The sequence below is a fragment of the Anarhichas minor genome, unplaced genomic scaffold (genome assembly GCF_050575085.1).
Source record: "Anarhichas minor isolate MPS153535 unplaced genomic scaffold, ASM5057508v1 ptg000026l, whole genome shotgun sequence".
Lineage (NCBI taxonomy): Eukaryota > Metazoa > Chordata > Actinopteri > Perciformes > Anarhichadidae > Anarhichas > Anarhichas minor.
In genome coordinates this window covers 3,295,854-3,314,366 of record NW_027466472.1, presented here as the reverse complement: position 1 = coordinate 3,314,366, position 18,513 = coordinate 3,295,854, and the positions used below count along the sequence as shown (strand labels likewise).

The 18,513-nt window shown below is 39.7% G+C and overlaps 2 protein-coding genes and 1 long non-coding RNA gene across 4 annotated transcripts; 1 reads left to right on the top strand and 2 right to left on the bottom strand.

The window, feature by feature from the left end:
* Positions 1-482: 482 nt before the first annotated feature.
* Positions 483-1,235, bottom strand: LOC142959020 (uncharacterized). Its single transcript, XR_012956184.1, has 3 exons — positions 1,188-1,235; positions 863-967; positions 483-755 (listed from the first exon to the last, which is right to left on the bottom strand). It is a non-coding gene; the product is annotated as an uncharacterized LOC142959020 (long non-coding RNA).
* A 2,703-nt stretch (positions 1,236-3,938) lies between these two features.
* On the bottom strand, positions 3,939-11,429 carry LOC142959641 (P2X purinoceptor 5-like). 2 transcript variants are annotated; one of them, XM_076101016.1, is made up of 12 exons: positions 11,283-11,429; positions 10,441-10,591; positions 9,814-9,885; positions 7,378-7,453; positions 7,117-7,213; positions 6,641-6,721; positions 6,382-6,523; positions 6,042-6,178; positions 5,779-5,872; positions 5,465-5,530; positions 5,274-5,382; positions 3,939-5,052 (listed from the first exon to the last, which is right to left on the bottom strand). In XM_076101016.1, exons 1-11 carry the CDS (start codon positions 11,417-11,419, stop codon positions 5,296-5,298), a joined length of 1,140 nt encoding a protein of 379 aa, XP_075957131.1. In that variant the 5' UTR covers positions 11,420-11,429; the 3' UTR covers positions 3,939-5,052; positions 5,274-5,295. The 2 variants fall into 2 exon arrangements, with proteins under 2 accessions (XP_075957131.1, XP_075957130.1); XM_076101015.1 differs by having other exon boundaries at positions 5,300-5,382.
* Positions 11,430-12,491: 1,062 nt separating this feature from the next.
* LOC142958897 (uncharacterized) lies at positions 12,492-15,926 on the top strand. Its single transcript, XM_076099914.1, has 11 exons — positions 12,492-12,596; positions 13,202-13,546; positions 13,739-13,840; positions 13,941-14,000; positions 14,343-14,399; positions 14,543-14,569; positions 14,728-14,910; positions 15,010-15,057; positions 15,136-15,198; positions 15,312-15,350; positions 15,432-15,926. Exons 1-11 carry the CDS (start codon positions 12,527-12,529, stop codon positions 15,488-15,490), a joined length of 1,053 nt encoding a protein of 350 aa, XP_075956029.1. The 5' UTR covers positions 12,492-12,526; the 3' UTR covers positions 15,491-15,926.
* The last annotated feature ends 2,587 nt before the right edge of the window (positions 15,927-18,513 follow it).

The window sequence follows — 18,513 nt, the reverse complement described above, 5'->3', positions numbered from 1 at the left end:
TATCAACCAGTTCAATTTACCCCCTGATGAATACAACTTGGACCAGTTTAAAGGTGCCACGTGGAGTTTCTTGTACACAAACATTTAGCATTTCTCACCCAGATGCAATGTGTATCGCCTTGAGGCATAACAAACATGTCGGTTGCCCATTTCTTCTAACAAAGGGAGCCTTTTAACACCTGCAACGTGTTACGAAAAACAGCTGGAACAAATTGAAATAAAAGATGTATTCTTTTTCCATTTAATGATTTTGGCATGTGGTGTGTCAGTGCAGATGACACCCTAAAGGAAGTCCAACTTTACATTCCAGCAAAGACAGACAGCGACCCACATAGCAGCAAGCCATTCCAGCAAGTGACCCACTAAGTGACATCAGGAGCGGATTAAGTGTGTGTGTGTGCGTGTGTGTGTGTGTGTGTGTGGTTGCCCTGCTTCCAGCAGTAATTGTTTACAAAAGACATGACAGTAACTAGTGTGTTGATTTAGTGTTTAATGAATGACTCTAAAGAGTTCAACATTTTTACATTTAATTGAAAGTAAAAGCAAATCAAAGACAGGAAAGTTACATTAAAATCATATTGACCAACAAATCAGCTTCCATCAGATTCAGATTAACTTTTTCACAAACTATTTTCATTAATCAGAAAGCGAAAGGGAATGCAGAGTGGTGACTCAAGGGCACAAGTCGCTGGAGCAGCAGGTTGTGAGGTGATCTTCGACACAGTACTCCTCGCAAGTTCGAGATAATTGGGTATCTGTTGAAAAAACAACAAGAACAATTTGCGATCACTGAACCATCCCTCTGTCACTGTATGTATGGCTTCTCCCAAAAAGTTCAACACAGGGAACAAGACCAACTTACCGCTCTCGAAGGTCTTGCAGAAGTAAGATGGTTCCGGGCAATCTGTCGCCTCCTTACAGATGTCGTCATTCTCATCGCCACAGGTGTAGCATCTGAGTGTGAGCACTGATGAGAAGACAGCAGCCAGCGTTTAGGAAGTGGGAAAACATTTTCACTGACATGAGGTGTTTTCCTTCCTCTCGACGTCGACAGGTGTAATGCATCAGTGATCAAATCAAGTGGTCCCATTATACCTAAATATTCTACATATGTTTTTCTTCAATTTGACCTTTTGCTTGAGTAAAAATTATGGCAAGAATTTGATTATAAACCAAAATTGGCTCACCTTGAGCGCTGCACAGCAGCAGCATCAGCGTAAGAAGCAGGACCTTCATGTTGTCGGATGATATGTGGACTAACACCCGCACGATCGCTTTTATACTGCCACTGACACACCTCATGCCAAACTGGAAATGTGGTTATGCACTTCCTTGTGTGTGATAATCCGGTAATTGTACATTCCTATTATTCCAGAGAAAAGACGCCAAAGCGAACAAAGAGTCGTTTGATTTGCTTCATACTTTTGCAAGGTGTCGTGTTCCAGGAAGAAAAGCTGAGTTTTCTTTGAACCCTCTTCCTTAATGATGCTGTTTGTAAAGATAAACTTTACCTCTGAACAGGATTATATGTATTCATTTCAGATTGTACCAGATTATATCGGATCAGATCATAGATTTCAGCAGGTCTCATTCCAACTCTTTGTCAGACCCCCTGGCACCACTTTATAACCCTCTGGACATCCCGGGACACGGTCGCAGTAAACACGTCGTTAGCGTTGGGAATTTGTGAATTGTTTAGGCAACAAAACCACTTCGTTAGGTTTGGGAAAAACATCATGGTTGTGCTTTAAATACCTACATAAACAATGTCACAAACATCATCAACGTTACGTCATGATAACTCAGTCTTGGTTTTCTCGTCCTGCTGCCCTGCATTCATACAGCTACTAAATTACATTGTTTGTATTTCTAGAAACTTTTGGAGGTACTGGACCTTGTTCAGCATGTTTAGATTTAGATAACTGGAAACATTGATACAGTGAGTTGGTCCCTAAAATAAGAATCTTTGATCCCAGTCTGACAACGATAAGCCTCTGGGGGCGAGGGGGGATATTTCTGGGCCAAGACTTCCTTTTCTGTGTGCTGCTCCTTGTTAACAGTCCGTTAAGCAACTTGAGACCCGAGACAATTAAGTAGCCAGTTTACAAGCTCATTTTCAACCAATAAAAAGCTAAATCATCGTCAGATGATAGCTGGTGGGTTCTGAGATTGTATTTCGGCCAAATCGCTCCGCCTCTTCTACTCATTCAACCAAAGCTTAATGATAACTTCAACATTTTGTGCAATCAGTAGAGCAGTTATGAGTAAAGCTTTGCTGAAACTCTTAACCTTCACATGTGCTGTTGAACAGCCTGTGCAAACCACAGTCTGTGGTGCATCCTCTGTTTCTGAGGGTGACGACAACTTGAAGTTGCCCTTTAGTGACATCTGTAGGCAACAATGGAGAAGTGCACGAGAGTTTGTGCATGAGGATGTCTTTTTCCTCAGCTCAAAAGAAGGAACAAGCAGGCTGAGGCAAACACACGCTAAGACATAAACATCCATGTAAAGATTTTGTTTGTCGGTATCTTCATTTAGTGAAGCGTGACCACACAAAATGTTTGCATTACAACAAATCACGGAAATGTTGCATTACAAAACATGCTGTCAGGGTTCCCACTCATCCTTGAAAACCTGGAAAACAGGTTTATTACTTATAATAACCTCCATTTTATTGTGGGGGGGCAACTACCGAACCTACTGACTCACATATAGACATTGCCATGTCACACCAAAAGTTACCTTCTCATGGTAGACTGCAAATTAACAATAAAGTTGCTGTTACAGAACAGAGAAACCATTTCTACGAGTGGCCCTCAGGCTGAGATCAGATAATAGATGAGTGTTTACTTGGTACCCTCTTCACCAAAGGAAATATTTAACAAAGAACAGGTTTTATGTCTTTGCACAAAGAAAAAAAAAAATGTCTTGTTGTCAAGCTCTGGCTTGCTCTTCTCTTATGTATAATAAAACGTTCAGCCCACTGATGTCCCTTAAGCACAATTAAGTGGTCTGAACTGCACTTTGTCAAGAGTTCAACACCACTTTGTCATCGTGTCATTTATACAATATATAAACAAGGACTGTTAAAGTCGTGCTGAAGAAAAGCCAATAAACAAGCTGTCACGCAACCATTCACCGATCACGTGTAGACCAGGGGCGTAAAGTGGAGGCAGTGGGGCCAGTGGTGGAGGCCTCTGGAGAGAGCAGGGCCCGACTCCTACAAAATGACGTTCCCATTAAACTAAACTGCACTCTCAATTATGTTTGAAGGAAACATATTTTCTCCAATTGAAATTAAACTGAACTAAATATGCTACAAAACTACTTTGTTAAGTTTAATAAAAAATATAAATCACGGTTTGGCTTCAAATGTCTACGAAATTGAAACAAAACAACATAAAAACTCAACAAAAGTAGTTCACCTCCTGAGTCAAAGCCCTGTGTTGTTTGACTCATCCTCCCTACGCTGACTTCCGCAGACTCATTTTAAACGTATTTGTGGTCCTTCAAAAGCAAACGTAATCCACGAAAAAATATGCTAGCCTTGAAATGTAAATCCAGATGCAGTTTTATTGTAAGGGAATGTCATTTTTAGGCTAAATTAACTATACAAACAATTGTTGTTTGGGCATTTCAGTCACATACAGATATGCAATGATGATATAGTATATTTGTTGATATTGTCCAATATGATGTCTCTATTAGATCATCTGACGAGATGATACGATGATGTGTGTGTGTGTGTGTGTGTGTTTCATAAACAGTGTGCACTGGGGTCATTGTAACTACCTTACTCCACTTGTGTAGACAGCCCGAGGCTTCATTGTGCAGCTGTAAATGAACACATGGAAGCTGCTGACCAGTGTTTTCTACTGCAATACCAAAAATATTCTTGTGTTTCTTAAGCAATAAAGTCACAATGACTACATTCAGGTGTTGCATTGAAATCTTTATTTGCAAGCAAAGCAACGCAGAGCATTTTTCTGTATCAATTAATAAATACAAGTTTAGTTGGTAAACTGACTGAAAGAAATCACATTAATGATGAAGGAGACAAATATCTTATGAGGAAAACTGGCACTAAAGGTGTGATTCACTTATGAGGTATACTCAAAGGAATTAACAACATAACAAATCAGTCAGTAATAAATGTAGTTATTAAAATGGAGAGCGAGTCTTGTAAAATATGAAGTGCTAACCTGTCCGGGTGAAGTTTGCATGTTCTCCTCGTGTGTGAGTGGGTTCTGTCCGGGTGCTCTGCTTTATTTCATCTGTCGATGCCTCCCACAACCCTTAACAGCATCATTTAGAAGATGAACTTGGTCCCTGGAGTCACTCTGCTAGTGTGACTAAAATATAGCACATGTTGTCCTACAAACATAAATACTCTTCCTCTCAGAAGAAGGCGAGGAACCACATCAGTGATATGTTGCATAAACACGGAGCCACTGTGTGAGGCCTCTGTGATCTAAACAATGATGTTTAAACTACATTGATACAGTTTATATAAACACTGTAATAACTCGTATATCAGAGTCACCATACCTGTTTCATCTTTTCGTTGAGCCACCAAATGTGACCTACAAAACTGTCCTCTTATCCAATCAGCAGTCGTTTTTAAAGATGATAATTAAAAGCATCTCTTGAATGTCTTGATTCTTGACATCTTGCTGATTTTCAACAATATTTATCCACATAAAACATCTAAACTATAAATTAATAGTTGTTTGGTTAAAGGCTTTGTCGCTGAAACACATTCGTTTTATGGCAAAATCTGGTATAAAAGTGAATGGAACATGTCTTCATAATTGTTCTTAATTAGAGTTAAAGTTTCTAAAAAATAGAGCTCTTACTAAAGGCAAGTTAACATCTTTAAACTGACCAAGAACTGTATTTCATTTTTATAATAGTGGGTGATACAATATAACCAACACTGGCATATTACAAACTGGCCTCACGCGGTGGAAAGACTAAGATGTCAGATTGTCCTGCTCCGTGGCTGCTTTTCTGTCCTCCACACTGTCGTCTTCAGATGTTGATTTCTTACTTCTGCGGAACAGAGACAGATTAGTATTTATTTCTGCAGATAAGCCATGTGTCACAGCAGCATTACTCTAGCCAAGAACATGTGGAGAGATCTGTTAAAATTCTACATATAGTAAACTATGTATTATCCAGTTCATCATAACAGAAATTAAATGAGGTATAGAGCTGAATGGACCTACATAATGTTTCAGTTTGCTGCCATGTGAGCAAAGAAAACTCTGCACCTGTTCTCGTGTGCTGCTTTTCTTACTTGGATCCTTCAAACTTCCTCTCTCGATAGGAGTCGCCCTTCTTCATTAGGTAGAGAAGGACCATGTCACAGAAGAAAGCTCCCTGTTAAATGAAGTTCTGTTCAGTGAACTCTGCAGTTCTTTTAAAAGCATTTATTAAACACATTATTATTAATGGTACTTACGGCGCCCATCAAAGCCAGCCCTGAACCAACGTTTATGAGTGTTGGGATGATGCTGAACTTCCCAGCCTATAAATAACAGCAGAAATATATATATTTTTTGTTTATAACGAATCACAAAATCATTGATAAAGCTTACAGTTAAAGGTAATGCCTGTCTTTTAATAAAAGTGTCATTGAAGGTGATTTAATTTAGATTTGTACTATCGGCTAATGTGCTGATGTATTGCATCGGTCGCTTAAATCATATCACATCATAATGCTGAGGCAGAGAAGACATTATTTATATGCATTCACTCTTTTAAAATGGTGTTTACCTCTCCGTGCACCATGATGTTGAATCGGATACCATAGACTTTGAATAGGGATCGATAGCTCTCACCAGCAGCATTTCTAAAATACCGAGTGTGTCTGATGGGAGGAAAGATGGAGGAATGAGAATACAAATATACAAGACACAATTTAAATGTGGGGATAATTTTCTCCATTGAAATCTAAATAAATAAAATCAGATTGTTGGAGAAAACTAGAAATACGTGTGTGTGTGCGTGACGTTGCAGCGTAGACGAGACGATCTCACCTGAAGTTAAACCCTGCTGCGATGGTCTGTTTGGAGACGCTGATGTCCAGACGAGTGAAGTAGTACTGTGGATGGCAGTGAGAGTAGCCTCTGTCGAGGTCACAGTACCACTCTATCATAATGCCAATGGAGGCACCCTGCAAAAACAACAACAATACAAATTTGATCATATGTGACTTCGAAACCATGTCACTCATAATAATGGTGCATTCAGGGCCAATGGACACCAATGGTCTCTCCTTCAACACATATATACTCACTCAATAATCAGTAGTTAATTACACACGAGGGTTTCTGGGCTGTTGTTTCTTTTGTTATTCTGATAAACAACAATACTTACAAATGTGGCCATGTCCTGGAAGTTGTATCCAGCACGCCTGGTGATGTCACCCAGCCGAAAAATGGGGCAGTAGGGGTGGAGCTCCTCGTCGAATCGGCATTTCCTCAAATAGGAGTTGTCAGTTGTTTCAAAAACGTTGGACCTGAGAGTGAAGAAACGCACATACAGAGTGTATATGAGTGTGCACTGCTCACTGTTTCTAGTTTACCAAGCAGTACACGGAGAGATTCATGTTGAACACGTGAAGAAGTGGACATACTTTGAAAATGTGAATTTCGGAAAATTGATGAAATTCTTGATGTAGATGGTGAAGTTTTCAGCGTTTGTCAGCAGAGGGCCTCTGTAAAGAAAGAAAATGTAATTATGTGCAAGTGCAACACATAGTTACCTCTTAAACAGATGCAATGTAGATATAAGGCCGGGTCAAGTCGCTGAGTATCTGCTCTTTGGTAACTAAGTCGTTTTGTTGCCTCAACATAATTAAGTATTTCACAATCTTTTCCTAAACCTAACCAAGTAGTTTCCTATGAAGACGGAAGTATATTTTGAAAAGTTTGTACGGATGTGACCAGCAGGAATTAACACGTGTTGCTGGACTTTCGTAGGAAAACGCACAAAAAATGCCTGTCAAAGGGCTCAGTAGATTTATAACAGCACAGCCTGATACCCACTAGAGGGCCAATAGGTCAAAACATTTAATGAATACTGGTCGTGTGTGACTGCATTGCTCCTTACTGTGGTTTGAATTTTCTTTCAATGGGACACCAGCCGTAGATTTCACAGGTACCAGTAGAGTTTTCATCTTTTCTCAAGCATCTACCACTCCTAATTCCTTCAGAAAAAAACAGCAGAATAAGTCACATTACCACTCAGAACATTCCTTATCCCTATCTTAATAACCACTTTTTCTATCATATGAGTTGCATTCATTTGTATTTGTTTGAAAAACACCATGACAGATGTTGAACTAAGACCCACATCATCTTTCTTTCTTACCGTTACCAGCTGCCACCATCTTCCCCTCTTCACAGTCATCGTCCTCTCGACAGTGACCATCCAGCACTTTAAGGCTCTTAGGATCACAGATAAAAAAAGGGCAGAGGTTCAAGAAATATTTAACCAGACAGAAAAACAATGTCACAGGTCGGACCATGTGAATTAATTAAGGAAGCAAATGATGCATTGTAATCCTAAGACCTGTTGCAGTAGGCACACTATAGAGAAAAGAAAATGCATGAAAGGTTAGGGATAATAGAAATAGAATACTTGCAGTAAGGTTACATTCTGTCTTACTAAGTCAAAATAATGAGACACAAAGGCAAAAATAATGAGATAGTTTTCATTTTAAGTATCTTGTGATCTTTACATAATTTAATATCTCATAATTTTGATTTAATGTCACCTTATTTTGACTAACCACTTCCTAATTATAGCTTCATATCTACTTTTTATTTGCTAGCTTTTATTTTTGAATTGGTAATTCATCTTTTCACATTGATAAAGTACCTCGTACTTATGACTTACTGGCTCATACTTTTGATTTAGTATTTCGATTTTTTTCACTAAAGCTCCTAGTTTTGACTCAGTATTTCATAAAATGTATTTAGCGTGTCATAATTCTTACTTACTAGCTTGTAATTTTGATATAGTATTCTATCATTTTTTTATTTGACATTAATATTTAAATTTTCCTAGCAGATATGGGCTCCCATACATATCGCATATATTGTTTTTTAGAGAATAAATTGGGGTAAACTCATAAGAGACTAAAACATATACAGTATTTAGACAACACGGTCATCTAACACGGTCAGAATCAGAGAGTTCCTGCGATTATCCACGAATGCTTCCTGATAAAAGTAAAATATAATTGAGGGAGTTTATGGACGCATGCCTGTATCATTTAAATAACAGATTGGCCATCATTTTTAAAAGCTCTTGTTTTAGTGAGACTTGACTGTGCGTAGCTGGAACATGATAAATGCCAGTTCACACTCAAGTGTGCCAGCCTTTCAGACGCAGGGACACTGCAACTAGTGCAAGGCCAAATGTATACAAGAGCAGGGTTTTTATGGCTGTGTTGTGATTGAACAGGCTTGCAATTCTTCTTGGCTGATGCAGGAGACTAAGAGAGGCTGAGTTTACATACCAGGATCCGTCTGGAAGGCTAAAGATACAGCAGAGAGAAATGAGTGGCACACATGCACTCATAGAAAGGAGGGGGAGATGTCAGCCTTTGTTAAAAGTTGAAAAGGTATTTTGTTATGACTAAGCGGTGTGAAGAAAATGCAGACCGGCTGTAAATGGCTATGCCACCATTCGCTCCATCAATAATCAGGAGAGCACGATGCACTGATGATTCACAACTTTCTAAAGGGGGATACAGCAATGCAGAAGTGTCGTCTTCATCCTGGCATTTTGTTGAAAAATTGCACTGATTAGTGGTGGTTCTGGGCGCTGATTGGCTCAAGTAACCATTTATAGAGATAGGGATATACAGTAAAACGCTCTATAGTTCACTGAAATAACAAAATATTGTATAGGGGATTAAAGTGTAGAGTTTCTATGAGTTGTGAGTGTTTTTCATTTCTGCCCTAACCTCAGTCACTACCGTGTCTTTGAAACATTGCCAGCTGAAATAGTTTCCGAATGGTCAAACGTCAAACGGTGGAGAGTAAATAAAGTAGCCTTAAAATAAACTTGGTTGGCTTCAGACAGCTAGAAACTGCGAGTAGAGCAGCTACTTGAACACCATGTCTAAACCGCACATCATGTCCTCCAGCTATTACTCAGAACAGTTGGTATCCTAAAGTTAGACACAAACATGTTTGTCTCAAAGTTCAATGCAAGGTATCCTGGAGACTATAATCACAGACGCAATAGAAAGAATGAGTGAAAAGATGGCCAAATAACAACAGCATGAAAAATTCAGTTCTTCATATCATAAATGAAGAAAATATTGTACATCATCGAAATTGGCCAGGAAAGTTCAGGTTTCTCTTTGTTTAATGAAGCTGTATTTAACATTCGTAGCATTAATATAGCAGCAAACAGATATTGTCAATGTAAAGATATAGAGGAGTAATGTCTACCTGAGCAGAGGATCACTGTCCCTCTGTGTGTGTTGTTATATGAGCCGTAGTTAGCGCTGTTAGCGCTGTTAGCTGCAAGCCGCCGGCTCAACGACGCCATGTTGTTTAGATGGATTTACATTTTGTCCTCTCAATGGGGAGGATAAAAAATGATGTGAACAACTTTGACTTGATAACACAGTGTTACTATGCAAAATTCCCAACCACATTGCATAATAAGCTGATCTTTACTGCAGCCGTTATGTTATCTAATATGAAAATAATGATTCGAAAATGTGATCTAAGATATGCTTCTTTTTTTTGACAGCTTTCTGAAAGGACCTGCCTTCTGTCTTCTTACCTCAGCACAGTATCCCAGCTTCTGGTTTGGCGTCTCTAAGAAATTGGTTACAACAAACAGAACAGCTTCACCCTAGATGTAGAGAAAACACTGTGAATTGGTCGTTATGTTGACATCATAACATGATGCCCCCTGTGCTGCCTCCCTTTCTCCCTCCTCGGCCTAAATCTCTATCTTGAGGAGGTCCTTAGTTGTGTTCCTGCCAGAGGCTATCTGTCCCTCTCAGTGTATAAACTGCACCTGCAACTTTCCCCAAACCTGTTTTTGTACACTGTGTTAGTTGTCAAAGTGTTTCCAGCTCTTCCTCCCATTAACCTGTTAAATGTTGATTTAAACCGGCCCTTGTCTCCTCTCATCCAACTCTCGGCAAGAGAGCGAACAATTGCCAAAATGTCAAACTACTCCTTTAATAACTCTGTATTTGGGTCCTCCTGCCCGAACAGTGACACATATCTTCTTCACAGGCTTTGTCAGCCTACGCTGATGCACAAATTCAAGCATACAAGAAGAACAAATGCTAAAAAAGAAATGTTTGTTCATTTCTTAATTTAGCCACAAGCATGTGTGTGTGTGTGTGTATCTTTGACCCAGTTTGTATACATATTGGTGCTGTGTAAATGTTTTCACCTGTGGTGGGATGACGTAGTCCTCGGGTCCCCACACCAGCAGACCGGACTCAGTGGTGTTGGTCACTGAGACTCCCTTCAGCTTCGTTATGATGGAGCTCTGGATGGCCTCGTCCGTCTCCTGGTAGCCCTTCTTGCTTACGAAAACCCACCTGTGGGTGAGAGGGAAACATGTAAAGGCTGAAAGATGTGTTTAAAACATTAGTGTGTCATTTTGATTGTCTTATTGTTGCTGTTGAAGAACAGGCTACATTTCAGTTTGTACTTAACAGTATGTTTTATGTTTTTGTGGTGTCACTACGATCATGGTATCCTGGAGTTAATAGCCTTTTGATATTATACTTTTGAGTCTAGGACTAAACTGTATTACATTATTACAGATATGCTGTATTGTTGTTACATTGACTGTAGTTGATGCCTGGTGCTTTTGTTATTATAAATAAGCACTTGTGACAACATAAGTCAAATTTACCTATAGGCTAACTACAGCTTTTTTTATTTATGGCTTTTGGCTACAGGACACTGAACAAGCCATAAGAGTATTGAAAATGAGAAAAACGTTGTGTGACAATTGTTAGTGTATTAAAAAAACTGTCCTGTCAGATTGTAGCACTGACTTAAGAGCCCATTAACTTCTAATCATCATCATGGTCAGCCTGCACACTGCGGTATAAAACAATTAATCAATTTATTTATTGCTGCATTAAGGCTATTCAAATTAGGTCAACATAAAATCCTCACCAGCATGCATTTCTATATTATGATAATTTGCCCAGGGTTTTAGGCTACCATAAGGTAGGCTAATAAAACTGCAAAAGCCGCGGCAGTAGTTCACCGACTTACCCGATAATGTAACCGATGATGGATAACTGAATAAGTCTGTACAAAACTCCAACTTTCTTATTTTTGGCGACAATGTATTTTTCCGTTTTGTAGTCGAATAAGGAGAGGAAGCGTCCTTTGAAGAAGCTCCCGGCCATCCTGCAGCTGTCTGCGGACAGTTTGATGTCAGTGCATAATTGTGACGAGTGGTATACTGAACCACACACGCACACACACCCACACACACACACACACACAGCCAAAGTTTCGGTCCAGCCCCTCACTGTGGGCAGGCGCCTCCCTTTAAATGAACACGTGCATCAGAGCATGTTAGCGGATTCTGTCTCTCTGTCTCCCTCTCTTTCAGGCACAAGAACCACAGTATTCAATGGAGACAACATCAGCACCCTCACCCTGCACCCTGAGTCTTAGCTCTCCATCTGCGTTGATGAGCTTCAAAACTCTGACCTGGGGTGTTATTGCTGTAAGCAGGGACATGACTGTGTTCAAGTGGAGTTGGTTGCTGAAAGAAGTGAGATGATTTCTGTTTGAAAGTGTTCAGGTCACGCTTCCTCAACACTGAGCAGCAGCCTCTGCAGAAACATGCGGCCTCCTTCCTTTCCATGGTCACAAACCTCGTAGGCCAAACACATGAGAGGGGACAAGTGAATGAGCTAGTTTCCTTTGTAATGCATCTTTGTAAAAACCACAACTTAAACTTAAAAGTTGTATTTAAGTTAGGTTGAACAAATTTTAACGCAGCAAAAATTATAATTAGATGAGGAAATATGAACATTTTTTATGTGAACCTGGGCAGTTTCTCGCTTTGCCTGACAAAGCTTAAATTTTGTTAGGCAAACATAAAATGTATGTTTAAAAAATGGGCTTATTGTGCTTTAATTAGCCTCTGTGATGAACATTTCCATCCACTTGTACATGTTTCAGCACAAGGCCCCCTTCTCCGGAAGCATCAACAGGAAGTGGTCTGGAGGAGAAAGTCATTTCAGGCCCTTTTTTTTACGATCGTCTACGTGTTCATAAAAGATAAATATTTATTGTTTTTCAATTTTATGTTTGACATAACCAGCTTACAGTTTGAAAACAATAAACCTGTTAACAATTTCAACTGTTGTTCATGTGAAACTGAAAGACATCAGAGCACTTCCTTTTATAACTACATGAACGGTGATGGTCTTGTGGTTTTGTCCCATGATGCTTGGAGGTGTTAGCACATAGCTTTGCCACTTTACTGTTCACCACACGAGATGCTGACAATGAATGCTTACAGGTGGATTGTCCTTCTAGCCCTGTGCTATATTTGCGTTTCTTCAAATGGTAAGTCCTTTTGTGATATTAGAGAATGAAAATATTATGAATATCTAGACGTTCCATGAATAAAACTTCACCTCGTTTGCTATATCAACTGTTTTTTCACTCCATTTACATTATTTGATCTTTGAAATCTGGTGCGTAGAATCTAGAATTTCCTTTCTAAAAGCTTGGTAAATCTGTTGACAACAAGACAAATAATTTTTACTCTAGTGGACTATAATGTTGGTATTATATTTAAATATGGTTAACGATATATAGACTATAACGCAGATATTTCCCCCATTAAAACGCGTTGTTAATAAATTAATCTAAGAATATAGGGCTAATTTATAAGAATATATGGGCAGATCATAGGTTTCAGTGTTACATGTTTTTATTCAGTGTCTTTTATAAAGTTATTATTTTTACATTCTCTAGCTTTTCTGCCATTTAATTGTTATCCAGTTATATTAAATCCATTTATTCATTTGAAGATGTCTAGACATCACAGTTTTGAGTATCTACAGTAATAAGGACGATGAGTTTGTTCTGTTGGTACTCATGGTTGATTGAGATAACCAACCTAAAATTGAATCTTGTTCTTGTCTTTGTCTCTTCCCGTTAAGAAGAGCCGGACTTTGAAAACCCTTGTGAGTCATATTCAGATGCTTGTGAGACGCACACGCTCAGCCGTCCGCTTGGCTCCTCTGTGCTCCTGCCATGCAACTTTACAACAAGTAGCCTCAACTGGGTGTTGTGGGCCCACACTCCTGGGCTGGACCTGGTCCATCTCACATCTGAGGGTCATATTAAGTTCCTGGACCACAGGTATGGTCGGGTGAAAGCCTTTCCATACCAGGCCTCAGAGGGGAACTTCTCCATCCGCATCGATGAGCTTCAAAACTCTGACCTGGGGTGTTATCGCTGTAAGCAGGGACATGACTGTGTTCAAGTGGAGTTGGTTGCTGAAAGAGGTGAGATAATTTCTGTTTGAAAGTGTTCAGGTAACGCTTCCTCAACACTGAGCAGCAGCCTCTGCAGAAACATGCAGCCTCCTTCCTTTCCATGGTCACAAACCTCGTAGGCCAAACACATGAGAGGGGACAAGTGAATGAGCTAGTTTCCTGTGTAATGCACCTTTGTAAAAACCACAACTTACCGTGCAGGCGCTCAGAGCGGAGACATGATGCTACTGATTTACATCTGTGTTGGCGTGGCTGCTTTCACCCTGCTGAGCATCGGTGGCTACTGCTGCATGAAGTGCATATGTGAGTACCTGCCCAGTCTGGCACCCTCAGTCCACACAGATAGAAGAAGTGGTTTGTGGTCTGTGATTGGTTGGTTATTTAAAAGCTCTTTTTATTTCAGTGTGCTGTTATAACAGAACAAAGGACAATACAAACAACCCCGAAGGTGCAGGCACTGACGGTAAGCTATAATTTTAACATTTACGTTCGATCCATCTGTAGAGTTTTGCTCGGTACAGGGTTACATTTACATTAAAGCACAGGAATAACAGTACAGTAGGCTTGATTACAGCCAGTTAAGGCAGAATGAAAGGAAATTTGTTATGAAGAGTTGCATCTGCTAAGTTATTTAAAAAGATGTATCATGCACCGGACAACGGAAATGTACACAATAGAGACAAATATACAGCAATGCACATCTTTCCTTCAAAAGAATATGTAGTTTTGTGAAATCCGTCAATTTACTTTCAACTATTATGTCCAACTGCTCCTTCAAGTTGTTTCATATAATGTCCCACTGCAGGCGTCAGTGCTCCACCTGAGGAAACAGGCAGAGTGCCTGCACATCAACAGCAGAGAGGTAACAACATACACACACACACACACACACACACACAGTAGTATATGTGATGCACGAGTCGACGAGGACAAGTGATATTTCTGATATGTTTTCTTGACAAGAAACCTGTGTCACTGTACACAACGTGTTTCCTTTTCCTACAGGAGGGGGCAACGATAATCTTGTTTATGGTGCGTTCACATTGCTCTTCTTCTTTCTTTTATCCTTTCGTTCCATGTCATCTATTGAGCCACCTTATTAAAAAATTGAATGCCTCTGTTATCCCAACTGAAACATCACGATTGTCTAACAGTCAATGTTTTCTAAACCTTTTCATTTTAAATATCAGAAAATGATGACCAAGACCCATCCAGCAAGCAGGAGGACCTCACCAGAAATTATTGCAGTCCAGTAGGAGGTCTGCCCGATCCAGACAGGACTCAACCCGCTCAGAGCACCAGTGGGATTTATCCAAACCTGAACCAGTTTGAGAGGACGGAAAGTCAGAGAACAAAACAGGGATTTCATAGAGGTGCTTAATATTCAGTAAAATCACTGCAGTTTCTATTATTGGTGACCCTTTTATCATCTTGTCACGACAAACTGGAGTAACTCAGTCTCACCTCTCCAGAACTCTTCAGAAGATTACGGCAAGCAAGTCAGAGTCGGCATTATTATGGTAAAATATGCATCTTTTATTATGTTGCATCATTTGAGTGCTGTCGGGACTTTCACTTTTATTTATTTTATTACACAGTTAACCAAGGTGAACTCAGCAGGCAACAAGCCATGTCAACTCAGGCAGAGAATCATCAGAAAGGTATTTAGACTTTATTTGATTTATCTTGTGTCATCTGTCAGAATGATTTATCTGTGCGTGAGAATAAATAGGTTATTGTTACATTGTTCACTGATTTTTTATTTTTTTTGCAGCAGAAGGTTTTGGGAAGAAGAAGAAGAAGGCCACGGAAAGTGAGTGCTGACTTCCTCTGTGGGCATGTTCGAGATGCAATAAAACTGTGGCTCAACCGCTGTCCTACTTCTCCCTGTCAGATATCCAACTCAAAAACCCGATTTACAACAGGAGCCTGGACCAGCTCAACCACCTGTAGAGAATAAAGGAGAGCTTAAACAGCTGTAGAGATACTTTTCTCAGTACCAACATACTTTCCAATTATATCCATTGATTATTAATTTTACATATTAAACTTGATACATGTCTTGTTGTATTTGTTTGCTGTATAATTATACTGTATTCCTGTACAAGAAGCAGTCTGTGCATGTGTTGAATGAGACAAACCTGTGTAAGCCATTGGTTATTTTATGCATGTGAGAAGCACTTTTTGACCATATAAAATGCTTTCATACTCTCAGTTTGAATAATAAGCCCTTTGTTTTTTAACCAAACTGCACTCACATCTGCAAACAGTTTAGAGTCTCAGGTTCACTTGCATTGCTTTAACTGTGGGAGGATACAGAACAAGCTCCAGAAAAGACCCAGAAAGCAGCTGATTTTAAACACAGGACCCTCAAAATGTGGAGCAACAGAGTTACTGACACTTCTTCAGTTGAGAGTCGTGCCAATTAATCCAAATGAGAAGCAGCTGCTCCACCTGTGACAGAGTCTCAGTATCCAAAGATGAAGGCCCACAGAACAGACTTCATTTTGGTGACGTGCATTTCATTATCGCTGCTTCTTCTGAAACGTGAAGCCAATGCTGCTTCAAACCCATTCCAAGCAACAGTTTCTGACACTAATAGTGGTACGTCAATCTGCCATGATGGGTTCATGTCTGTTTACATATCAAAGGGGCAATTTGCTGATCTTCCTCTCACCATTTATGTTCAAGGTAAGTCAGACACCAATTACCAACGATGACACATAGATTTGCAGCGTTAACTCTGCTCTTGTATGTGTCCAAATTTACACACAGATGAACACGGCGGATATTACCAAGTCATCGCTGTAGCAAAGCGGTGCCTCTACTTCCTTGGAGAAAGTGACGCCTTTATTGTGTTAACAGTTGCTTCCCATGGATGTTTTGTGAGAAGACAAGTAAGCTGTCTCTTGAGCTTGTCTGTCTGTTTGTTTTTTTTAATGCGGATTTATACAAATCTTTATTTTCATATTATAATCATTTTGTTCAATAGAAATATATGACAAATCTGACTGTTGTCGTCATGGCACTTGCAGACTGGGGAGCAGTTGAAATTGTCAAGTCAATACCTCTCATCTGTGAAAGGAAGATTAAGGGTATTATTTCTACTCGTACAAATAAATCTCATGACATTGAGAATTAAAAACAAACTAAATTCTGAAACGCAGTGTGTTTTCTACAGAGGTGAACAAAAATGATGATCCACAAATTTCAACACATGAGTTCTGCAACAAGGATGGGTTCAACATTACCATCCCTCAGAATGCCACAGACCCACCTCTGAACCTGGATGCAGTCTGGATCCCTTCCAGTCAAAACCATAACTGTAAACCCCCAAAAAGATCCAAGGATGCTGTCACTTTCAGCTTTCCCTTCACTGATTGTGGCACTCAGTCTGTGGTAAATGCAAATACATTACCTCCCGTCCATCTTTAGGCAGGTCAGGTGGTATTATAACAGGTTTGGTTGTCTTGCAGATAGCAGACGGGATTATAAAATACTGGGTCAACATTGAGGTGAAGCAACAGCTGCAGAAAGGCTTTATATTTCGTGACGCTCCTTTCCAGTAAGAAATCAAAATGTTCCACTTCTCCTGCTTTGAGAATGTAAGAACACTCATTTAAATGTCCTCTTTTATTTTGTAGTCGTACTGTGCATTGTAGCTTTGCACTGGCCCAAATTACTCGGCTGGACATCAAGGTTCGGGGAGAAGAATCAGAGTACCCGTCAACACTGAAGAGTGAGGGAATACTGAGGACTGAAATGAGGTTTGCCAAAGGTCATGTTAGTCAAGTTTTTGCTTGATTTTTACTTGTATTGTCCTTTAAACTTATTCATTCATTATGTCATAAATGTGTCTGTACGTTTTATTAACCAAAATGTCTTGAACGATTGTCAATACATGGCTTGAAAATGAATTAATAGTTTTAACATTGAAGGACCAGTTTCAAACTTGGAGCATAGTGAAGCCCTCATTTATTATTATTTTTTTAATCTTTCAACTACAGACTCCAATTACAGGTCTTTCTATTCCTCTCGAGCCCCTCAAACAGTCACCGAGCTTGGCCAACCTGTGCATGTGGAGGTGTTTGCTCCTAAACACGAGGACAAAGCTTTGGTGCTGCTATTGGAGGACTGCTGGGCGACACCGACTGAAAACCCGCATGACCCACAGAGATGGAACCTGCTTGTCAAAGGGTGAATTTGCGTGAAATAAACAGACATATATTTGACCATTTATATCCAAAAGGCCATTTAACATCTGTGCCCATACTTCAATCAACCAAAGCTCATCTTTGTCTCCAACCCAGATGTCCTTTCAGTGGCGATAGCCACAGAACTGTTGTGTTGCCAGTTGTCCCCACAGAACTGAAATATCCCTCTCTTCATAAGTGGTTTGTGGTCAAGATGTTCTCATTTGTGAAGCCCCCAACATTTGACAACCTGGTACGACAAAGTAGAACAAAAAAAGAAAATGTTATATGAATTTCACTGCTATTAATTAACCTTATGATTTTATTTTTAATGGGATGCTCTCCTACAGGTATATTTCCACTGTGATGTAGAGATCTGTAAAGGACCAGATTGCCTACAGTCCTGCAGCAATGGTAAGTGGAGCTGCAGCCTAGTGACCCTTTATGAAGTCTAATGAATTAATTTTGGGTTATTGATTCACGCATGCTTGTAACACTGTGAGCGATTGTCTCAGTTTTGCCATGTCTTTCAGGGAGGCGTAAATTAAGGCAAATCCCACCGGGGCCAGGACAGGAGAGTCTTTACAGTGTAGTTTCTGGTGGACCTCTTCTGTATCTACTGTAAATAATCAGAAAAAGGACTGCTGTTTCAAGTCATGCTTGGAAGTGCAACTGTGAACGGTTCAGTCAAGATCTGTTTGTGATTTGTAATGAAAATAAATCTATACCTTACGTTAATGACCTTAAGTTAGTAGATGTATGTAGTGGGAAAGGCTTGCATTA